Source organism: Eurosta solidaginis, chromosome 2 (assembly GCF_040869045.1).
Source record: "Eurosta solidaginis isolate ZX-2024a chromosome 2, ASM4086904v1, whole genome shotgun sequence".
NCBI lineage: Eukaryota > Metazoa > Arthropoda > Insecta > Diptera > Tephritidae > Eurosta > Eurosta solidaginis.
Window position 1 is genome coordinate 27,578,283 of NC_090320.1, and position 25,989 is coordinate 27,604,271.

General features: G+C 36.8%; 1 protein-coding gene across 6 annotated transcripts in view; it reads right to left on the bottom strand.

Annotated features, from left to right (window-relative positions):
- Positions 1–25,989, bottom strand: part of ova (ovaries absent) — a 65,394-nt gene that overhangs the window by 10,392 nt on the left and 29,013 nt on the right. For all 6 annotated transcript variants that reach the window (XR_010949380.1, XR_010949379.1, XM_067764777.1 and 3 more), the window contains exon 4: positions 25–195. Coding sequence is in view for 4 of the 6 variants with exons in the window: in XM_067764777.1 (XP_067620878.1) it covers positions 25–195 (171 nt within the window). In the remaining 2 variants the exon portion in view is untranslated. The remainder of the gene's footprint in view (positions 1–24; positions 196–25,989) is intronic.

Sequence of the window (25,989 nt, forward strand, 5' to 3'; positions counted from 1 at the left end):
AACAAATTGGAAAAGCTTACTTACCAAAATAGCTTCTTTTGAATACAATTCAGCATCGCAATTGTCACATAAATATATATCAAATGGTGCTGGTTCTACCATTATTTGTTCGGCATCTACTCTGCCTTGATTGGCACCACTTTTTGACTTTTGTCGCATCAAACATTTTCGGCTGCGTTGAGGTTGATCGTATGACTAAAGAAAAATAAATACATATAAATGATTAATTCAATTGTAAGACGGTTGGGGTAGATTTTATACAATATACAAGACCTCAAATATAAATGGCCGTAAATAAAAAAAGAAGCAAATAAAGTAGTCCAGTGCTTAGCTGGTTCAGAATGCGCTAGTTGAGAGAAAATCAACAATATTTTAACTTTATAGACTTATTTCTAAACAGTTTTTAGATAGTGAAATTGAAAACAATTCATCTTTTAAAATACTTCAAAATTTAATTCGAAAATTTTATAGACTTTTCAAGTATGCATTTTAATACATCGTACACCTTTTTATTACCTTTATATTAAGTCCCTTTCATGTTTGTCCCCTCATTTCCATGCGAATTTTTGACCCACGGAAAAGTCTTTTTCGGTAACTTCCCGTTGAGCTAGACACTTGATACTTAGAACATAGTTCTGATCTGGGAGACATTACAATGCAAGTGAAAGAAAAATCCGCTACGTGGCGCACGGATCGAGATATACAGAAAATTAATTTTAAAATGGAAATTTTGCGATCGACTTTTAACTAACTTCTCGGTGATCCAGAGACATGAAACTTGGGCCGTGAGTCAGAACCCAGTGACAATGCAATATTTGATCAAAAAAATTTCGCTAGATTGCGCATGATCGAGATATTAAGAAAATTAGTTTTGATTTGGGAATCTTTCAATCCATTTTTAACTAACTTCCCGGTGACCTAGAGACTTGAAACTTGGCACACAGTTCGAGGCTTGCTGACAATACAATTTACAGAAAACTAAATTCCGCTAGGTGGCGCGCTAAGTGAGATAACTACAAATCCTTGAAAAACGAGGGGAATCTTGCAATCGATTTTTGAGTGACTTCCCAGTGAGCTGGAGATATGAAACTTGAGCCGTAAGTCAGAACCCGGTGAAAATGCAATATTTTATAAAAAAAATTCTGCTAGGTGGCGTATGGATCGAGATATTAGGAAAATTAATTTTAATTTTGGAATCTTTCAATCCATTTTTAACTAACTTCCCGGATATATACAGACTTGAAACCTGAAATATAGTTTAAAACTCGGTGACAGTGCAATGTTTGATCAAACAAGTAAGGAAGGCTAAGTTAGGGTGTAACCGAACATTACATACTCAGCAGAGAGCTATGGATACAAAATAAGGGCAAATGACATGTGTATCAAATGGAAGCTTTTAAAGAGTATTTTAAGAGGGAGTGGGCCATAGTTCTATAGGTGGACGCCATTTAGGGATATCTCCATAAAGGTGGACCAGGGCTCACTCTAGAATTTGTTTGTACGGTATGGGTATCAAATGAAAGGTGTTAATGAGTATTTTAAAAGCGCGTGGGCCTTAGATCTATAGGTGGACGCCTTTTCGTGATATCGCCATAAAGGTGGACCAGGGGTGACTTTAGAATTTGTTTGTACGATATGGGTATCAAATGAAAGGTGTTAATGAGTATTTTAAAAGGGATGGGCCTTAGTTTTATAGGTGGACGCCTTTTCGAGATATCACCATAAAGGTGGAGCAGGGGTGACACTAGAATGCGTTTGTACAATATGGGTAAAGGTGGACCAGGGGTGATTCTAGCATTTGTTTGTACGATATGGGTATCAAACGAAAGGTGTTAATGAGTATTTTAAAAGAGAGTGGGCCTTAGTTCTATAGGTGGACGCCTATTCGAGATATCGCCATAAAGGTGGACCAGAGGTGACTCTAGAATTTGTTTGTAGGATAAGGGTATCAAATGAAAGGTGTTAATGAGTATTTTAAAAGGGAGGGGACCTTAGTTCTAGAGGTGGACGCCTTTTCGAGATATCACCATAAAGGTGGACCAGGGGTGACTCTAGAATTTGTTTGTAGGATATGGGTATCAAATGAAAGGTGTTAATGAGTATTTTAAAGGGGGTGGGCCTTAGTTCTATAGGTGGATGCCTTTTCGAGATATCGTTATAAAGGTGGACCAGGGTTGACTCTAAAATGCGTTTGTACAATATGGGTATCAAACGAAAGGTGATAATGAGTATTTTAAAAGGGAGTTGGCCTTAATTCTATAGGTGGACACCTTTTCCAGATATCGCCATAAATGTGAACCAGGGGTGACTCTATAATGTGTTTGTACGTTATGGGTATCAAATGAGAGGTATTAATGAGGGTTTTAAAAGGGAGTGGTGGTAGTTGTATATGTGTAGGCGTTTTCGAGATATCGACCAAAATGTGAACCAGGGTGACCCAGAACATCATCTGTCGGGTACCGCTAATTTATTTATATATGTAATACCACGAACAGTATTCCTGCCATGATTCCAAGGGTTTTGATTTCGCTCTGCAGAACTTTTTCATTTTCTTCTACTTAATATGGTAGGTGTCACACCCATTTTACAAAGTTTTTTCTAAAGTTATATTTTGCGTCAATAAACCAATCCAATTACCATGTTTCATCCCTTTTTTCGTATTTGGTATAGAATTATGGCATTTTTTTAATTTTTCGTAATTTTCGAAATCGAAAAAGTGGGCGTGGTCATAGTCGGATTTCGGTCATTTTTTATACCAATACAAAGTGAGTTCAGATAAGTGCGTGAACTGAGTTTAGTAAAGATATATCGATTTTTGCTCAAGTTAGCGTGTTAACGGCCGAGCGGAAGGACAGACGGTCGACTGTGTATAAAAACTGGGCGTGGCTTCGACCGATTCCGCCCTTTTTCACAGAAAACAGTTATCGCCCTAGAATCCAAGCCCCTACGAAATTTCACAAGGACTTCTTCTGGCATTAAAAGTATCCTAGACAAATTAAATGAAAAAGGGCGGAGCCACGCCCATTTTGAAATTTTCTTTTATTTTTGTATTTTGTTGCACCATAACATTACTGGAGTTGAATGTTGACATAATTTACTTATATACTGTAAAGATATTAAATTTTTTGTTAAAATTTTACTTAAAAAAAATTTTTTTTTAAGTGGGCGTGGTCGTTCTCCGATTTTGCTAATTTTTATTAAGCATACATATAGTAATATGAGTAACGTTCGTGCCAAATTTCATCATGATATCTTCAACGACTGCCAAATTACAGCTTGCAAAACTTTTAAATTACCTTCTTTTAAAAGTGGGCGGTGCCACGCCCATTGTCCAAAATTTTACTAATTTTCTATTCTGCGTCATAAGTTCAACTCACCTACCAAGTTTCATCGCTTAATCCGTATTTGGTAATGAATTATCGCACTTTTTGTGCTTTTCGAAATTTTCGATATCGAAAAAGCGGGCGTGGTTATAGTCCGATTTCTTTAATTTTAAATAGCGATCTGAGATGAGTGCCCAGGAACCTACATACCAAATTTCATCAAGATACCTCAAAATTTGATCAAGTTATCGTGTTAACGGACAGACATGGCTCAATCAATTTTTTTTTTTCGTAACTGATGATTTTGATATATCTATCTCGATTCCTTTATACCTGTACAACCAACCGTTATCCAATCAAAGTTATTATACTCTGTGAGCTCTGCTCAACTGAGTATCAAAATTTGAGCTACGTAACGCACAAGTCGAACTATTTAGAAGATTAGGCCATACTTCATGGCTAACCTCCTGAGTGTTGCAGGCGTTGTAGAATTTCACCTCGTTGAAGGCCCAACTCAATGCACGTACTTTTAGGCGTACGTGACTTTCACCACGATTTTCAGCTGGGCAAATTAAATAGCTGACACACGAGGTGGAATTCCCTTGTTATGATGCGAGGTGGAATTCTGTTGTTTTCGCCAGTGTTGTCAGCGAAAATTCCACTAATTCTTCATCATCTTGCTATTTTGAACAAATAAATAAATATAAGAATTTTCACTTAGGAATTACTTAAATTACTAATCAAAGTTGCAATTGCCTTTTTGTAGGCAGTTCTAAAAAATTTAAAATAAAAAGATGATAAAAAATTTTAAGGACTACCTTTATATGGATGGACCAAAAAATTGACGGACATTTTTCCTTTAATACAGAATGTCTTTATGAAATACTGTGCATCGTTTATATTTTATTCATATATACCGAAAACTTTCATTTAACTTTGTTATGAAAAAAAAGATGATAAAAAATTTTAAGGACTACCTTTATATGAATGGACCAAAAAAGAGACGGAAATTTTTCCTTTAATACAGACATTATCTCGTTGAATTTTGACTAAAAAACTTTAACAATAGCTCTTGTAAAAGAATTTTGGGATTTAAAATTATAAAGGTAGACCGCATGTTTAATTTTTAAATAATCAATTAGTTAATCCCAAGTACAAGGTTTGCCTTAAATTGAAAGATTGCGCTCCACCTTTATAGTTTTAAATCCCAAAATTCTTTTACAAGAGCTATTGTTAAAGTTTTTTAGTCAAAATTCAACAAGATAATGTCTGTATTAAAGGAAAAATTTCCGTCTATTTTTTGGTCCATTCATATAAAGGTAGTCCTGAAAATGTTTTTATCATCTTTTTTTTCATAACAAAGTTAAATGAAAGTTTTTGGTATATATGAATAAAATATAAACGATGCACAGTTTTTCATATGGTATTGTACAAAATTAGTAAAAAATTGATGACACAGAAACATCAAAGGAGGGGCATGAAGATTGCGCGACAATAGAAATACACTGGAGTTGCCTGCTTCCATGGTAGAAATACGCTCCGATTGTTTGCCAAATCACTGCAGAGCGGCGGCCCCGCTATTCTAATTGAAAAAACTTGTGTATAAATTTTTGATGTTGCTTTGCCTGTGAATTGAGCCCAGGATCTTCGGTGTGGTATGCGGAGCACTCAAAAAGATTTGTTAGCAAGAGCGTATCTTATACATTCTTAAAGAGGTCATATCTCAGCGAAATCGGCCTTCTGTGCCGTTTGAAAAAGTTGCTTTAAAAAAAAATAAGTAAGGAAGGCTAAGTTCGGGTGTAACCGAACATTACATACTCAGCTGAGAGCCATGGAGACAAAATAAGGGAAAATCACCAGGTAGGAAACTGAACCTAGGGTAACCCTGGAATGTATTTGTATGACATGTGTATCAAATGGAAGGTATTAAAGAGTATTTTAAGAGGGAGTAGGCTATAGTTCTATGGGTGGATTTAGGGATATCGCCATAAAGGTGGACCAGGGCTGACTCTAGTATTTGTTTGTACGATATGGGAATCAAATGAAGGGTGTTAATGAGTATTTTAAAAGGGCGTGGGCTTAGTTCTATAGGTGGACGCCTTTTCGAGATATCGTCATAAAGGTAGACCAGGGGTGACTACAAAATTTGTTTGTACGATATGGGTATCAAATGAAAGGTGTTAATGAGTATTTTAAAAGGACATGGGCCTTAGTTCTATAGGTGGACGCCTTTTCGAGATATCGCCATAAAGGTGGACCAGGGGTGACTCTAGAATTTGTTTGTACGATATGGGTATCAAATGAAAAGGGTTAATGAGTATTTTAAAATTGAGTGGGCCTTAGTTCTATAGGTGGACGTCTTATACTCTTAGTATAACCAATTAATATAAATTTATTTGAGTAATAATAATATTATTTATTGAAAATAAGTTAAAGGAAATTGATGTTTACAATTGATAGAAAAATTTAAATATGAAAATTTTTAACATTCATTGAAATCAAAAGAAAATATAATTAATAAATTTAATTTTTTATATAACATATCTACCCTGCAAAAATCGTTGGATCATGTGGTCCACTGGAGTACTTACCATTATACTCCACTGTAATGCAGCAATGGATCAACTTATGTTTCGACACGAACATATTGTAAGCCGATGATTGCTCGTTTTTAACGATTGTAATCACTACACGATGTTTATTGGACTGTGGGTACTCCATGGATTACTCTGATGTAATGCGGAGCTGGAGTATATGGTCCAGTCCTAGGACATCGCAATGTTAATTGGACCATATCTTTTGTATGAATTGTGGTTAATTTTGGAGTACTCGGTTGGTCCATAGCGAGTACTCCATGCATGCATGCATGGAGTACTCGCGATTTTTGCAGGGTAAGTGGTACAATAAACAAGTACCACTACATTTACTCCCCCTCCAGTGAAACATATTGTAACGAATGTTAGCAGCACTGAGCGATGCTATCGTCTCTAAGCCGATGCTAAGCAGTGACGTGAATTCACATCCATAGATCAATCATTATGTACCTACATAAACGAAACAATAATTGCGTCTACACATATGTACCATGTACGTATACGAGCAGCGGAGAGTCAATGCACAAACACATGCATATATCTGAGATACTCCTATAAGTATGCAATGAGAAAAACTATAAAATTGTGCAATTGTAGTTAGAGCTGAGAAGTTTGAGAGCTGAGAAGTTTGAGAGCTGCTGGACTAGTAGATTCTGGAAGCGCCTAGAAGATGCGAAGGTTGAAATCGAAGAGTATAAAAGGCGGCAATTGTAGAGGCGCTGGAATTCAGTTTGATTTGAGTTGTCAAGCAGTTTCGACTGAGACGCTATCTAGCGAGCAAGAGCAGTATTATAATAGTAGAGTTTCATTTGAACTATCAATCAGTTTGGTTATTAAGCAAGCTATTCGTTGCACAGTTTGAGTGTTATTGTGAAGTACTTTAATAAAGGCCATTGTGCATTATTACAAATTGGAGTTATTTATTCAACAGTTTAGTGATCCGAACTTAGCAGAGGATTGCAAATAAGAGGATTTGCAAGTAAATTCGTTACAATATAAATAAGTATGAAGTATATTCTTTAAACACAGATTTGATAACATTAGCTTTCTGAATTCTAAAGGTATTTTTATGTTTCGATACGACTTTATAAGGTCCTTCATAAGGCGGATTAAGTCCTGAAGTCTGATTAACTTTTACAAAAACATATTCACATTCCTCAAGAGATTTTGGAACATAACTCACATCTTTGTTATGATGTAAAATTTTTGTTCTAACTCTTGAAAAATGATCTCTTAATTTTTTAATAGTATTATTCATGGAATTTTCATTATTTCTAGAAACGACTAATTCTCCAGGAACTCGAATAGTTTATCCATAAACTAATTCAGCAGGGGATGATTTTAAATCCTCTTTCACTGCAGTACGTAACCCTAATAAAATAACAGGTAACATTTCTGCCCAATGAATTGAATCTCCTGAAGCTATAATTGAAGTTTTGAGTTGACGATGGAATCGTTCTATCATGCCATTAGCTTGTGGATGATAAGCAGACGTTTGAATTGTATGCGAACGAAGAATTTGAGTGAGTTCATTGAATAATTGAGATGCAAATTGTGCACCTTGATCAACAGTAATTTTAAGAGGAACACCAACTCTAGAAATATAATTTTGCACAAATACTTTTACCACCGTATGTGCAGTTATATTTCTAAGAGGATAAGCCTCTGGCCATCTTGAATGTCTATCAATAATCGTCAGAATATATCTATAACCATCAGATGGTGGAAGTGGTCCAACCAAATCTAAATGGATATGTTCAAATCGGTTATTGGGTATATCAATTTTCTGTATAGGAGGCTTAGTATATCTTGAAATTTTCAATTGTTGACAAGAAATACAGTTTGAGACCCATTCATTTATATCCTTCCGCATATTAGGCCAAAAATATTTTGATTGAATTAAACGCCTGGTCGCACGAACCCCTGGATGTGACAAAGAGTGTAATTTTGAAAAAATTATTTCTCTCGTGGAATTCGGAACATAAGGACGCGGTATTGAGCCAGAAATATCACACCAAATTTTAAAATTATGGATTGGAATTAAAATTTGTTTTAAATTATTCTTCGATAATGGAGAAGATATGTCAGTTTTAAGAGTCTCATCAGTTTGTTGTTCAACAAACAAAGTATCAAAATGAATATCTTTTGCTGAAAGTGAATCTATTTCTGGAAACCTTGATAATGCATCCGCTACAATATTATTCTTTCTAGATATATGCTGTGTATCATTCGTGAGTTCTGCTATATATTCTAAATGTCGCGTTTGTCTGGGAGATCTCTCAGTCTTTGAATTTAACACATATGTCAATGGCTTATGATCTGTCTATACTGTAAATACTTGACCTTCTAAAAAATGTTTAAAATGTTTAATAGCTCTATATATTCCTAAAAGTTCCTTATCAAAAGTTGAATATTTTAATTCTGCAGGACTCAGCTTCTTAGAAAAATAAGCCAAAGGTCCCAAAATATTATTCTTTAATTGTTGTAAAACTCCTCCAATTGCAACATTTGAAGCATCAACAGATAAAGATAATTTTGAATGCCCATCAAAATGATTTATTAATGTATTTTGAGCAAAAAGACTTTTCACTCTATTAAATGCTGTAATTGACTCATTAGTCCAGTTAAGAGTTTTACTCTTACTTTTATTTGCTATAGTTAAAATTTGATGTAAAGGAAGAAGATCTTCTGCAATCATTGGAATATAGCGATGGTAATAATTAACCATTCCACTGAATTTCTGAAGTTTATTAATAGAGTTAGGTTTCTCAAAATTTGTAATTGTTTCTATTCTTTCAGTTGATGGTTTAATACCATTTTTTGAATTTTCATAACTTTGTTGGTTTAATATTCAATCCATACTTTTCCAAACGTTTAAAAACAATCTTTAAATGTTCAAAATGTTGTTCCTCATTTTCACTCGCTATTAATATATCATCAACATAAGCAAAAACAAAATCTAGTCCAAAAAGAGTTTCATTTATAAACCTTTGAAAGGTTTGGGCGCTATTTCTTAAACCAAAAGGCATACGAAGAAATTCAAACAAACCGAAAGGTGTTGTAATAGCCGTTTTATGCACGTCTTCAGGTGCCACTGGTATTTGATGATACGCACGAACCAAATCTAACTTTGAAAATATAGTTTTGTTTTTAAAATCTATGCTCAAATCGTGTATATGTGGAAGTGGATAGCGATCTGGTACTGTAACAATATTAAGTCTTCTATAATCTCCACAAGGTCGCCAATCATTAATTTCTTTTTTTGGAACCAAATGAAAAGGTGAAGCAACAGAAGAACTTGAAGGTCTACAAACACCAATTTTGACTAAATATTCAAATTCCGTTCTGGCCACTTTAAGTTTAATTGGATCTAAACGACGTGGTCTTGAAAATGGTAAAACTCCGTTGGTTGCGATTCTATGAACAGTTTTATGTTTAACTAGCTTGGTATAGTTCGGTTCTGTTGTAATTTCAGGAAATTGTTTGAGCAATTCAGAAAACTTGTTAATTTTCAATGGTAATTTAAGCTCGAAAATTTCGCAGAATCCAAAAGAACCTACTACTTTCAATTTTGTTTCTGAATCTATAACCAATTTATTTTTAATATCCACTAAAAGTCCAAATCTTTCTTAAAAATTGGAGTTTTAATATCTGCCAAAATGAAAGGAAAATGAAATTCACGCCTTAGTCCTATATCTATTTTAAGTAATTTTGAACCAAAAGTGTGGATAATTGCTCCGTTTGCTGCTGATAAACTTAAATCGGGCTTTCTCTTAAATTGTTTAAATTTTGAAAGAGGAATAACTGAAACAACAGCTCCTGTATCTATTAAAAAGTTAAGTTTGTTTTGCTTATCAAAAATAAAAAGGCGGCTAGATGGCTTGACATTTCTTCTATCATCAGCCACCGGCATGATAGAACGATTCAATTTAAATGATTTGGTTTTATATCAAAAAATTTACATGGTTTAATACACTAACTGCGTTATTCCAAAATTTCAAGTGGTACCAGCAAATATTGTTTGGAGAATTTGATCGTTTCCTTCAAATTCTTTTATTTAATTTGTTAAAATTAGTTCGCTCACTAGATCTCGATCTTGTTTGTAATTCACTTACATCAAGAGTTAATTTATTTAAATTTTCACAAAGTACAGACGTTAAATGAGTTAAATTTTGAATAGTTTATTCCAAAGAAGAGTTTTGTGAAATTGAGGAAATCTGAGGTTTAATTTAAAGAGTATACATTTTGTCAGCAATAATAATTTTATTGTCTATGGTTTCTTTTTCACAAGACATTAAATGTGCTTGAACTTGTTGTGGTAATTTACGTAACCAAAGCTTAAAAAGTAGTTCTTGCCCAACAATGGAGCTAGAACCGACTAAACATTTCATCTCACGATATAATTCAGAGGGTTTTCGATCTCCAAGCTGAGTATCAGAGAATAGTCGTTCTAGTCGAATATCTTCACATTTAGTTAATTTCTCACACAATGTCCTTTTAATTGTTTTATATTTGTTTGTCATTGGTGGTGGATTAATGACATCTAATATCTTACAAACAATTTCTTGAGGAAGAGAAATTAAACCATTATGAAATTTGACTGAATCATCAAGTATATTATTTATAGGAAATTGTGCTTCTGCATGAATAAACCATACTTCAGGATTTTCATACCAAAACTGTGGTAATTTTAACAATTTGTTAGCTTGTTGATTGTATGAAAAAGATTGAACTGAATTTATAGGAACTGATTGGAAATTTGAAACAGTTGGTGTTGTAAGTGTATTTTGTGTTATTAGAGATGTGGTAATTGTTGGAAAGTTACAAATAATGGTTGTTTGCGTTGCCATTGATGTGACTATTTGACTATTAGTGATTGAAGTATTTGATTCAGAATATATAGGCAAATTATCTTGCATTATTCTTGATGTGGTTGTTGGACTATGTGTAAGCGGCATACTTTCAATAAAAGTAAGTACATTTTCTTGAGATCTGGTCAGAACCATAATATTTAAAAATGAAATAAAATAAAAACAACTGTTAAAATAAATTCACTGGAGATGGATTTACAATGAATCATATACATACATATAATATAATACTGTCACGGATATTAGCATCACTAAATTATCCCATCACTAAGGCGATGCTAAGGCCATGCCAAGCAGTATTTACGTTAATAATCAAATCAAGTATACACATATATAGGCAGCCCAGAGAGATGTCACACACAGATGCATTTACTTATATGCCTATGTGCGCGCGAGAGACTGTAAACTACAAACATTCACATCAATAATTCAATCTTTATGTATCTACATAAACGAATAAATAATTGCCTCTACACATATGTACGTATACGAGCAGCGGAGCGGCAATGCACAAACACATGCATATATCTTATCTGAGTTGTCACAAGAGTGAGCAATAATTTGTGCACGTAGTTGTGGCTGGCGATTTTGTAGCCGAAACAACTAGTAAGTTCTGGAAATCGAAGAGCCTAGAAGTATGCAGCGTAAACTATAAAAGCGGCGCCAGCGAGTAAGAAGTAATTCAGTTTGATTTGAATTGTCAAGCAGTTACGAGTAAGACGATATCTAGCGAGCAATAGCACTATTATTTTGAAAGTCAGTTTCCTTTAAGATATCAGTTTGGTTATTAAGCTATTCGTTGCACAGTTTGAGTGTTATTGTGAAGTACTTAATAAAGGCCATTTTTCCATCATTCAATATTGGAGTTATTTATTCAACAGTTTAGTGATTCGAACTTAGCAGAGGATTGCAAATAAGAGGATTTGCAAGTAAATTCGTTACAATTGGTGTCAGAAGTGGGATTGTTGAATAAATTCCGAAGATTGGGAATACAACTTGGACATGGCAAAGTTCAGTGAATTGAAGATCCAGCAACTGAAAAAGGAGTTGGAAAACCGTGGATTAAATACAACTGGCAATAAGATCGAACTTCAAGCACGGCTACGAGAGGTAATGGAGTCGCAAGGAATTGATGTCGACGAGTTTGTCTTTTATCCTGATGGGGACGAAACAACAACAAAAATGGAAGAGAAAAACGAAACATCGCAGACAGTTACGAGCACAGACTTGAACATGATATTGGCTGCAATAACTGCTCAAACATCGACAGTGGCATCTCAGCTGGAATCGCAGGAGACACGTTTAACATCCAAGATGGAAGAACAGAAAACGTATATGTCATCTCAACTAGAAGAACAGAAAACGTATATGTCATCTCAACTAGAAGAACAGAAAACGTATATGTCATCACAGATGGAATCCCAAGAGACACGTATAACATCAAAGATTGAAGCACAAGAAACGCGTATTTCGGAAATGTCAGCACAAATTTCAGCACAGATATCATCTCAGATCTCCACACAACTAGAAGAGCAGGAAGCCCGTATATCATCTAAACTGGAAGCGCATATGGAAGAAAAACTAACCCAGTTTCATGAAGGCTTCAGTGGTCGACAGGATAAAATCGAGGCCGAGGTGGATGCTTTGAGAGGACGTATCGAGCAGTTACAACTAAATCGTCCAGCAGTTTCAGCGAGTAATCCAAAGGTAAAAACACCATCCTTTGACGGTTCTGTTCCTTTCCAGGTCTTTAAGCTACAGTTTGAGAAGACCGCAGCAGTGAACAACTGGAATGTGGAAGATAAAGTTGCAGCTCTGTTCGTGGCATTGAAAGGGCCAGCAGCCGAAATCCTACAGACGATTCCCGAAGGAGAGCGGAACAACTATGAAGCATTGATGGCTGCTGTAGAACGACGTTACGGAAGCGAGCATAGAAAACAGATATTCCAAATTGAGTTGCAAAACCGCTACCAAAAAGCAAATGAGACATTGCAGGAGTTTGCTTCAGATGTTGAAAGGTTGGCTCATCTCGCAAATGCGGACGCACCCGTGGAATACACCGAGAGGGTAAAAATCCAGAGTTTTATAAATGGCATACGAGACGTGGAAACGAAGCGAGCTACATACGCGAACCCAAAACTGACATTTGCTGAAACGGTATCACATGCATTGACTCAGGAAACTGCCGCCCTATTGAGTAAACCAGCATATAAGGCTCATCGTGTAGAAGTAGAAAGGCCAGAATGGGTAGACACAATTTTGGAAGCACTGAAGGGATCACAACAGAAAAATGCCGGAGTTATTAGATGTTTCAAGTGCGGCAACCCAGGTCATATTGCACGACATTGCAGCACCGGTGCCAATAGCTCCAACAATGTGGGTGGCCGTAAACGCAGAGCTGAAGGAGATGAGCAAATCTCCAAGTCCACTCAATCGTTAAACTAAAGCGAGTCAGCCGCAAGGGGCGACAGCTGGCTCCCTCAATTGAATGCCCCATAATCTCTATCTCACAAATTGGAAGAAGGTCAAACAATCTTACGGTCGGAGGACATGTGGATGGAAAGAAACGTTTACTGACTGTAGATACGGGTGCATCTCATTCCATCATTCGAGCGGATTTAGTCAACAAGGAGATAACACCATTGCATGGAGCAAGATTGCGTACAGCCACTGGAGAAGACAGCACGGTTCTAGGAAAAGTATCATGTGAAGTCGCAATTGGGAACGCCACGGTAGTACACAATTTTATAGTGGCAGAGATTGTTGACGAAATCATAATTGGAGTGGACTTCTTAATCGACCAGGGCATCAAGATCGACATGCAAAGCAAGACGATGCGATATAAGAACATGGATGTATCACTTAATTTCGGCTACGAGAGAGGCTACAGCAGTAAACGAGTGCTGGTAGAAGAGAGTCAGCGAATACCACCAAAATCCGAAGCAGTCATCTGGGCAAAGGTTGATGGAGATTGTGGGACAAACAAATTGTGGGTTGTCGAAGCAGCAAACAAATCAGCACTGAACATACTTGTAGGAAAAACCCTGGCTATGACAAAACAAGATGGACGTATTCCGGTAAGAGTACTCAATGAGTTCAATTCACCACTCAAACTGACTAAAGGAGCTATTTTGGGAAGATGCCAAGAGGCTGAAGTAGTTATTAACTGTGAACAGCTCCAGGAACACGTTTCAGCTAGTAATACTAATCTTTCAAATGACATCACGGCATGGACGCAGGGGCTAGGGGAAGCATATCAGAGTAAGGCAAAGCAACTGCTCCTAAAGTACGCGAACATATTTGACCAGGATGGTTCTAAACCAGGCCGCACCAACGTTGTGAAACATCAAATTGACACTGGAGATGCGAGGCCGATCCGTCAAGCTCCACGTAGTGTTCCACTGGCGAAGCGGGAAGTTGTGAGTCAAATTATACAAGAAATGAGCGACAGCGGCGTCATCGAACCATCAGCTAGTCCCTGGAGCTCACCGGTAGTACTTGTAAAGAAAAAGGATGGAAAAATGAGGTTTTGCGTGGACTACCGGAAGTTGAATGACGTTACGAAAAAGGATAGCTACCCATTGCCAAGAATTGACGACACTCTGGACTCGCTCTCTGGTACGAAATGGTTTTCCACACTGGACTTGAAAAGCGGCTACTGGCAAGTGGAGGTAAATGAGGAAGACAAAGAGAAAACAGCCTTCAGCGTCGGAGATGGTCTTTGGCAATTTACAGTAATGCCCTTTGGACTATGTAATGCACCAGCTACTTTCGAGAGACTCATGGATCAGGTATTGAAAGGACTACATTGGAAAACATGCTTGGTGTACCTGGACGACATCATCGTATTGGGCAAGAATTTCGATGAACATCTTAAGAACTTGGAGGAAGTTTTCCAAAGAATAGCTGGCGCTGGTCTGAAGTTAAGTCCCAAAAAGTGTGCGCTGTTTAAAAAGGAAGTAAATTATTTGGGTCACAAGGTAACGACAGAGGGCATATGCACTGCGAACGAAAAGATAGAGGCTGTAAAGGATTGGCCAAGACCACAGAACCTACATGAATTAAGAAGTTTCCTTGGGCTGTGCACATATTACCGCCGATTTGTACAAAATTTTTCCAGCGTAGCCCATAGCCTCCATGAGCTTACAAGAAAAAATAAAGCTTTTGAATGGAAGAAGGAGCAAGAAGTGGCTTTCCAAACATTGAAGGAGCGTTTGTGCACTGCCCCAATGTTAGCATATCCGATTCCAGGAGCAACATTTATTCTAGATACAGATGCGAGTGGATATGCTATAGGAGGCGTTTTATCACAACTGGTCGATGGACAGGAGAAGGTAGTTGCATATTACAGCCGTTCGATTGGAAAACCAGAGAGGAACTACTGCGTTACGCGGAGAGAGCTGTTGGCATTGGTAGAGTGCGTTAAACATTTTCACAAATACCTCTACGGCCAGCGATTCCGTGTCAGGACAGATCACGCAGCTTTAAAATGGCTACTGCAGTTCCGTAATCCGGAAGGACAATTGGCACGGTGGATCGAGCGACTACAAAGCTATAACTTTTCCATTGAGCATCGAAAAGGTAGTACCCATGGAAATGCCGATGCAATGTCACGAAGACCATGTAGTTTGGAATGCAAGCACTGTTCAAAAGCCGAGGCTAAAGAAGAAATTATAGACGTCCGGCTAATGACTATAACATGTACAGATGAATGGGACAAGGAACAGCTAAGAAAGTGCCAGCTAGAAGATGCAGATCTGTCACGTGTTATGCAAGGTCTCGAACGAAATGAAAGACCAAACAGAGAAGAGATGTCAGCAGAGAGTCCCATTGCGAAGTCATATTGGGCACAGTGGAACAGTTTAGAATTGATATCCGGTTGCCTTCATCGAGTATGGGAGAGTGAGGATGGTAAATACAATAATAAACTGATTGTTGTTCCCAGAAAGAGGATTCCTGATGTGCTCAGCGAGCTGCATAATGGTCCAAGCGGAGGTCATCTTGGAATCACGAAGACGCTCGAGAAGATTAAACAGAGATTCTATTGGGTTGGTTGCCGTCAGTCGGTCACTGAGTGGATTGCGAACTGCGAGGTTTGCAGCAGAGCGAAAGGGCCCAGAACACGAAGTCATGGCCAGATGAAGCAATATAACTCAGGCGCGCCATTTGAAAGGATCGCCATGGATGTCGCAGGTCCATTTCCTACTAGCAACCGCGGAAACAAATACGTACTGGTGGTTATGGATTATTTCAGTAAATGGCCAGAGGTATACCCAATCCCAAACCAAGAAGCAGAAACAGTAGCAGAAGTGGTTAAAAACGAATGGGTTGCAAGGTATGGTGTACCAATGGAGTTACATTCTGACCAAGGCAGGAATTTTGAATCAGCTGTGTTCCAAGAAATGTGCAAGAAGCTGGGCATTCGGAAAACACGGACAACTGCATTGCATCCTCAGTCCGATGGTATGGTGGAACGTTTCAATAGAACATTGGAGGAGCATTTAAGGAAAGTAGTAGACAAGTACCATAAGGACTGGGATACACACATATCATTATTCTTGATGGCCTACCGATCGGCAGTACATGACACAACGGGCCAAACTCCCGCAAAGGTAATTTTTGGCAATGACCTTCGACTGCCAGCTGATTTGAAGTATGGGATAGATGTCGATGCGGAGAGGAATGTCAAGAAATCCACTGGTGTTTTGGAAGAAGAGCTGAGAGAGATACACAATCTGGTAAGGCAACGAGCAAAGATTATGAGTGACAAGATGAAAGCAAGGTACGATAAAGCAATTAATTCGGAAGGGTTTCAGGAAGGAGATTTGGTGCTGCTATACAACCCACAACGAAAAAAAGGTTTGTCCCCAAAATTGCAGTGTAACTGGGAAGGTCCATACAAAGTTGTAAAACGAATCAACGATGTAGTGTACCGCATACAAACCATCGGTAAACCACGAACCAAAATGAAGGTGGTCCATTTGGAAAGGCTAGCAACGTTTAGATCGAGAGATTTGTCTGATCGGGACGATCAGACTTAGGTGGAGGGCAGTGTCACGGATATTAGCATCACTAAATTATCCCATCACTAAGGCGATGCTAAGGCCATGCCAAGCAGTATTTACGTTAATAATCAAATCAAGTATACACATATATAGGCAGCCCAGAGAGATGTCACACACAGATGCATTTACTTATATGCCTATGTGCGCGCGAGAGACTGTAAACTACAAACATTCACATCAATAATTCAATCTTTATGTATCTACATAAACGAATAAATAATTGCCTCTACACATATGTACGTATACGAGCAGCGGAGCGGCAATGCACAAACACATGCATATATCTTATCTGAGTTGTCACAAGAGTGAGCAATAATTTGTGCACGTAGTTGTGGCTGGCGATTTTGTAGCCGAAACAACTAGTAAGTTCTGGAAATCGAAGAGCCTAGAAGTATGCAGCGTAAACTATAAAAGCGGCGCCAGCGAGTAAGAAGTAATTCAGTTTGATTTGAATTGTCAAGCAGTTACGAGTAAGACGATATCTAGCGAGCAATAGCACTATTATTTTGAAAGTCAGTTTCCTTTAAGATATCAGTTTGGTTATTAAGCTATTCGTTGCACAGTTTGAGTGTTATTGTGAAGTACTTAATAAAGGCCATTTTTCCATCATTCAATATTGGAGTTATTTATTCAACAGTTTAGTGATTCGAACTTAGCAGAGGATTGCAAATAAGAGGATTTGCAAGTAAATTCGTTACAATACTGTAGAGAAATTACATATTTGTATAGTCCAAATAACTTAAACTAATTATTGAAAATGTTTGATTATAAATATAAACGGCAATAATTGAAATCACATTCTTGGTAATTCTTTTAAATTTTTTAAAATGATGAAACGTTTGTATTAGTTAGAATATTAAAAATATTCCTTTAATTATTATAAAATCTTTCTATTGATTTCCTGATAAGATTTGCAATCAATATAGTATGTATATAAATTTTATTTTTCAAATATATATATTTTGTTAAATGTGTGTTGTTTACTAGTATCTAGGGATACCTGGACAAGTACAATTGATGTATTTTACAGCGCTGTTGTAGTTTGTCCACTAATATTGTTTGTTTAAATTCCTGCAGTTCTGCAAATATTATCACCACAATAGCCAGGTTCTACTGCTTCGAAATTGGTACCAATAACATAACCAGTATAATATTGACTTTTATCGCCGATATCACCGCGTGTTTAGTAGAAAATGTAATAAAAGCACATCCTTTATAATGTCACTTGAACCGACACAACTAATTCCGCCAATTATTTAAAATAATTGTTATATTGTTCGTAATAAGCTGGATCGCCATATGATATACTCTTAGTATAACCAATTAATATACATTTATTTGAGTAATAATAATATTCAGACCAATTCTAAATATTCTCGCGGAATTTTGTTCTCGCGGATTTTTTTATTCCCGCGGAAAAATTCCTCCAATTCTGTTCTCCTAGGGAGAACAATAATTGGGGAACAGGAATTTCGAATTTTCGAAGTCAGCTGTTTTGTCAATTGAAATTTCGTTGCACATTTCTTATTTTGTTTAAGAGATTGAAAAGTTTAATTATTGTTGCAAATTTGTTGGAAATTAAGAAATAAAATATAAACAATGCACAGTATTAATTGCATTTCATGTGGTATTCACTGAAATTAGTAATGAATTGGTGCCACAGCAACATCAACAGCGGAACATAAGAAGAAGACGGCCGCATAAAACAAATCTGCCGAAGTTGCCTGCTTTCGTTCAGCAAAGCAATTTTCTGGCGGCCAAGTTGAGTTGAATTCCTACTTCTTCATATGCCAAAATCTATTTAAGCCTTATTAAAAAATCCCACAATTTCTGGATGGCTGCATCAAATATGTATACCAAGAGCTCTACCGTTGCTTATGATATACTTTTCGACTTAAAATAAATATTGTGGTTGTTGTTGTTGTTGTATTAACAGTGAGAATATTGGGGTAGAATGTAAATACATATTTTAGCACAAGTTTGTACAAATAAGTGTTCTTTCTTAAAAGAACCAATTTCCTTTAACTATTTTGATGCAGTCCCTTTAATTTAACTAGTGAAAAAAATCCCTATGAAATGGTAGAGAAATCTCCCTCTCCCTCACATTCATAATACCTACTTTTCTCCCATAACCGGTTTCCGCTTTTTCGAACATTGTTCAGAATAGGAGGAAAGGGAGAAGTGAAAAAACTCACAAGGAATTTTTATTTAGAATACGAGGAATGGGAGAAGGGAAAACACTCGCACGGAATTTTCGTTTAGAATTGGGCTGATTATTTATCTATACTATAATAAATCACTAGAAAATCGTGTCTGTACATCCAAGATTTCTAAAAAAAAATGAGTGTAGTTGACGTTTGGAATGTCGTAGAATCCATCGGCACCACTTTTTTCTGTTTGTCTGTTTGTCTGTATGATATCGATAATCTCGGAAACTAACGAATGGATTTTTATGAGACTTTCACAGATGGACAGCCTGTAATCCAGAAGGGAATCTAGAACTTATTTCATTAAAATGGCGTGAGAAACAAAAAAGATATAGTTGTTTAAGCTATAATTAAGATACTTTTAAGGATTTTTTTTTGAAAAACGAAGGAAAATGCACTTAGTTTCCAAACAAATATCAAAGAATGCCTTTGCAAAGTTTTTTTTCAATTTCATATAAATTAAAAATCAAATTCATGAATAGATACATTGGCGTACCAAAAAAAAATTATTTCACGCTGTCATATTACGATAATCGGTTAAAATGAGGTTACCTAAAACCTCTAAATATGCGTACAATATGAGCATCAAACAATAGAGGAAGATCACAGGTTTCATTTGAATTTTGTGATATTTAGATAAATTAATCGATAACTGAGTTATCGGTCAAAATGTATTTGCTCCAAAATCTATAAATTTACCTACAATCTATCTATCTTCTATCTATCTATCTATACTATAATAAATCTCTAGAAAATCGTGTCTGTACATCCAAGATTTCTAAAAAAAAATGAGTGAACGTCAAGGGATGTCGTAGAATCCATCGGCACCACTTTTTTCTATTTGTCTGTTTGTCGGTTTGTCTGTTTGTCGGTATGATATCGATAATCTCGGAAACTAACGAATGGATTTTTATGAGACTTTCGCAGATGGATAGCCTGTAATCCAGAAGGGAATCTAGAACTTATTTCATTAAAATCGCGTGAGAAACAAAAAAAGATATAGTTGTTTAAGCTATAATTAAGCTACTTTTAAGGATATTTTTTTTTGAAAAACGAAGGAAAATACACTTAGTTTCCAAACAAATATCAAAGAATGCCTTTGCAAAGTTTTTTTTCAGCTTCATATAAATTAAAAATCAAATTCATGAATAGATACATTGGCATACCAAAAAAAATTATTTCACGCTGCCACATTACGATAATCGGTTAAAATGAGGTTACCTAAAACATTTAAATATGCGTACAATATGAGCATCAAACAATAGAGGAAGGTCACAGGTTTCATTTGAATTTTGTGATATTTCGATAAATTATTCGATAACTGAGTTATCGGTCAAAATGTATTTGCTCCAAAATCTTTAAATTTACCTACAATATGAAATACTTTTAGCTAAGATTTTAAACCTTTTACACGCGTTAATCAGGGACTCAAACCTTTTGGTGCAATTCGGTTTATCTATTCGCTGACAGGTGGCGCAAAGTTTTCGTGTGTACTGCGATGCTTTGGTAGGTGTGCGATTGGTTGTCGTACACATACACTAAATAAAATTAAAAAAAAAAAATAAGGGCCACTTTAATATAAATACGCATCCCGAACAACGTCGGGTACCCTGCTAGTTGAAAATAAGTTAAAGGAAATTGATGTTTACAATTGATAGAAACATTTAAATATGAAAATTTTTAACATTCATTGAAATCAAAAGAAAATATAATTAATAAATTTAATTTTTTATATAACATATCTAAGTGGTACAATAAACTAGTACCACTACAGGACGCCTTTCCGATATATCGCCATAAAGGTGGACCAGGGGCGACTCTAGAATTTGTTTGTACGATATGGGTATTAAATGAAAGGTGTTAATGAGTATTTTAAAAGGGCATGTGCCTTAGTTCTATAGGTGGACGCCTTTTCGAGATATCGCCATAAAGGTGGACCAGGGATGACTCTAGAATTTGTTTGTATGATATGGGTATCAAATGAAAAGTGTTAATGAGTATTTTAAAAGGGAGTGGGCCTTAGTTCTATAGGTGGACGCCTTTTCGAGATATCGCCATAAAGGTGGACCAGAGGTGACTCTAGAACTTGTTTGTACTATATGGGTATCAAATGAAAGGTGTTAATAAGTATTTTAAAAGGGAGTGGGCCTTAGTTCTATAGGTGGACGCCTTTTCGGAATATCGTTATAAAAGTGGACCAGGGTTGACTCTAGAATGCGCTTGTACAATATGGGTATCAAACGAAAGGTGTTAATAAGTGTTTTAAAAGGGAGTGGGCCTTAGTTCTATGGGTGGACGCCTTTTCGGGATATCGCCATAAACGTGGACCAGGGGTGACTCTAGAATGCGTTTGTACAATATGGGTATCAAATGAAAGGTGTTAATGAGTATTTTAAAAGGGCGTGGGCCTTAGTTCTATAGGTGGACGCCTTTTCGAAATATCGCCATAAAGGTGGACCAGCGTGACTCTAGAATTTGTTTGTACGATATGGGTATCAAATGAAAGGTGTTAATGAGTATTTTAAAAGGGAGTGGTGGTAGTTGTATATGTGAAAGCGTTTTCGAGATGTTGACCAAAATGTGGACCAGGGCGACCCAGAGCATCATCTGTCGGGTAGGTGGTAGGTGTCACACCCATTTGGCAAAGTTTTTTTCTAAAGTTATATTTTGCGTCAATAAACCAATCCAATTACCATGTTTCATCCCTTTTTTCGTATTTGGTATAGAATTATGGCATTTTTTTAATTTTTCGTAACTTTCGATATCGAAAAAGTGGGCGTAGTTATAGTCGGATTTCGCCAATTTTTAATAACAAGATAATGTGAGTTCAGATAAGTACGTGAACTGAGTTTAGTAAATATATATCGATTTTTGCTCAAGTTATCGTGTTAACGGCCGAGCGGAAGGACAGACGGTCGACTGTGTATAAGAACTGGGCGTGGCTTCAACCGACTTCGCCCTTTTACACATAAAACAGTTATCGTTCTATAATCTAATCCCCTACCAAATTTCACAAGGATTGGTAAATTTTTGTTCGACTTATGGCATTAAAAGTATCCTAGACAAATTAAATGAAAAAGGGCGGAGCCACTCCCATTTTGAAATTTTCTTTTATTTTTGTATTTTATTGCACCATATCCTTACTGGAGTCGAATGTTGACATAATTAACTTATATACTGTAAGGATATTAATTTTTTTTTTTAAATTTGACTTTACACATTTTTTTTTAAAGTGGGCGTGGTCGTTCTACTATTTTGCTAATTTTTATTAAGCATACATATAGTAATGGGAGTAGCGATCCTGCCAAATTTCATCATGATATCTTCAACGACTGCCAAATTACAGCTTGCAAAACTTTTAAATTACCTTCTTTTAAAAGCGGGCGGTGCCACGCCCATTGTCCAAAATTTTACTAGTTTTCTATTCTGCGTCATAAGTTCAACTCACCTACCAAGTTTCATCGCTTTATCCGTCTTTGGTAATGAATTATTGCACTTTTTCGGTTTTTCGAAATTTTCGATATCGAAAAAGTGGGCGTGGTTATGGTCCGATATAGTTCATTTTAAATAGCGATCTGAGATGAGTGCTCAGGAACTTGCATACCAAATCTCATCAAGATACCTCAAAATTTACTCAAGTTATCGTGTTAACGGACAGACGGACGGGCGAACGGACGGACATGGCTCAATCAAATTTTTTTCGATACTGATGATTTTGATATATGGAAGTCTATATCTATCTCGATTCCTTTATACCTGTACAACTATACTATAATAGGCATATACATCGATATTATCAGCCCAATTCTAAACAAAAATTCCGTGCGAGTTTTTTCCCTTCTCCCATTCCTCGTATTCTAAATAAAAATTCCTTGTGAGTTTTTTCACTTCTCACTTTCCTCCTAATCTGAACAATGTTCGAAAAAGCGGAAACTGGTTATGGGAGAAAAGTAGGTATTATAAATGTGAGTGAGAGGGAGATTTCTCTGTCATTTCTTAGGAGTTTTTTCACTTGTTAAATTAAAGGGAATGCATCAAAATAGTTAGTTACCCAGCGGGTAAGGGGGTAAGAATATACCCGCGGTAGGTATGCCCGTCGTAAGAGGCGACTAAAATACCAGATTCAAAGGGTGTGTAGCGCAACCCTTCAGGTTGCCAGCGCAATATATAGCTTCTCCAAACCTAATTGTCAACCTCACCTATCCGCGGCGAATCCTGTTTCACTAACAGACGAGGCTCTGGCGACCCCAAGGTCCTCATGGAACTTGGTGGTGGGGAGGGAGGGGATGGCCTGAAGGTTTAATGTGGCCACATAAATCGTTCCCGAGATGGTCGGGCTGGCACCTTAATGGTGCTGTGGTACCGGAGCGTACCGGATCTGTATCCGGCAAAGGCCCATTACATCGATAACACTCCCCAAAGCCTTCGGGGAGCAACGTTATCGCTACAACAACAACAACAACAAAATTGGTTCTTTTAAGAAAGAACACTTACTTGTACAAATTTGTGCTACAATATGTACATTCTACCACAATATTCTTTATTTTAAGTCGAAAAGTATATCATAAGCAACGGAAGAGCTCTTTGTATATTTGATACAGCCGTCCAGAAATTGCGCAAAAAGGCTTAAATAGATTTTGGCATATGACGAAAGACCAATTCAATTCTACTTGGCCGCGAGAAAATTGCTTTGTTGAATGGAAGCAGGCAACTCCAGCGGATTTGTGTTATCCCCCCGTTTTCTTCTTCTTATGCTCCACTGTTGATGTTGCTGTGGCACCAATTCATTGCTCATTTCAGTGAATACAACATGAAATGCAATACTGTGCATTGTTTATATTTTATTTTTAATTTCAAACAAATTTGCAACAATAATTAAACTTTTCAATTTTTTAAACAAAATAAGAAATGCGCAACGAAATTTCAATTGACAAAACAGCTGACTTCGAAAATTCAGAATTCCTATTCCCCAATTATTGCTCTCCCTAGGAGAAAAGAATTGGAGGATTTTTTCTGCGGGAATAAAAAGATCCACGAGAACAAAATTCCGAGGAAATATTTAGAATTGGGCTGATTATGCAAACGAAATTCCGAATAATTTGATGCAGCTTCATTGTTCCAGTTTTGCACCCAACAAAACTGCAAAAACTATATTTTGTTTTAATAGTTTGTCCACAGTCCTTTGTCACTTTTGAAGTTATACTTCGTTATTATTATGAGAGTGAAATTTAAAAAAATTTTACACAAAAGTAACATGTTGAAAATGCAGTTCGTGTGTATGTTCGCTGTGCACTGTACGAGCATACTTGCTTTGAGTGGGAAGCATACGGATGTTCTATGTACGTATTAGCGTTGCCAAATGTCCCGTATTGGCCGGGACATCCCATATTTTTCACAAATTTTAAAGTGTCCCGCCGGGAAATTCTATGTCCCGGCATTTTTACAATATCAAAATTAATAGATTATAATCTGCTACAACACGCCTACAGTGAAAACAGTGGAGTGCATACACTCTGTCATCAGATTGAAACAGAAATAAAGAAAAATTTAACAGCCCAAAAGCACTGTGTACTTATATCCGAAGACACTTACGTATTAAAAGAACTTCACGAATGGGGCCTACCCAAAACTCTCCTAAAATTAGCTTTATCTTTCCTTTCCAATAGAAGAATTGCGGTCAGAGTAGATGGCTTTACATCTAGGAGCTTTAACCTTGACAACGGAGTTCCGCAAGGGTCCCCTCTTTCTGTTTTTTTGTTCAATGCCTATACCAATTCTTTGTCAAACATGTTGCATCAGGTAAATGTGGGGTACAATACATAGGCATATACGCAGGTAACATCTTCGCACTTGCATCAGGGACACCCGCAAAAGTATGTGAAAAACCAAATGAACTTGACAGTATCATTTATGAATGGGTGCTGGGAACAGTAGCGGTCATCTCAGCGAACAAAACTGAAGCTTTGCACATTTGCAGAAAGAGAAATTGTAGTACTACCTCCATCGCCCTGAGGCACGTTGATGTAGAACTGAAATCAAAAATGAATATCCTAGGTGTGACTTTCACTCAAAATCTGCTGTGGAATGAGCATGTTAAAACAATCATAGCAAAACTCGGTGGGGTACATAATTTACTTAAAATAATATGCACCAGGAATAAAGGTCCTCACATTGACATTGCAATAAGCATATGTAGGCCACTAACGGAAGGAGTTCTAAACCACTGCATCACAATGTATGGGCATACCTCCGATACCAATATAAATAAAATAAATACAGCCCTAAATAATTGCTTTAAAAAAGCAGCTGGCCTTTTGAGAGCCACACCAACTATATCCGCCAAATTCGAAGCACGATACAACGACTTTCAGTGGCTTGTCCATAGTCGTTCAGGAAAATTAGCGGCCAAAGCCGTTGTAACTACCTCTCATCTACTACACAAGGCATTCTGGAGTTTCTTAACTAGGCCAAAGAAAAACCTAAAGACCTACAGGAGCACTTGCGGTATTCAAGCTATTTCCAAGTACCTCCTTGACATCCGCACACCAATACCACCAAAACCACCAGACAAGTACGAAACCACCACAAACATCTCAATTAACCTCTCATTGAGCATCGCAAAGAAAAACGATACATCTCCGGAGGTGTACAACCAAATGTTCTTACACTATAAAGCAAGACATCCAACTCATATATTTTATTTCACCGAAGGGTCTCTTATTGGAACAGCTGATTGACGGGACCTACAAAACAACCCATCAAGCTCTTGTATCGCCACATGCTGGTATATTTAATGCAGAACTATCAGGAATCAAATTCGCGCTGCATCACGCAACAACTAACAACAGACGGGCGGTAATTGCCTCGGATAGTTTAAGTGTGCTAAAAGCGTTAACCGACGAACACAGTGAAGCTCGCAAATTTGCACT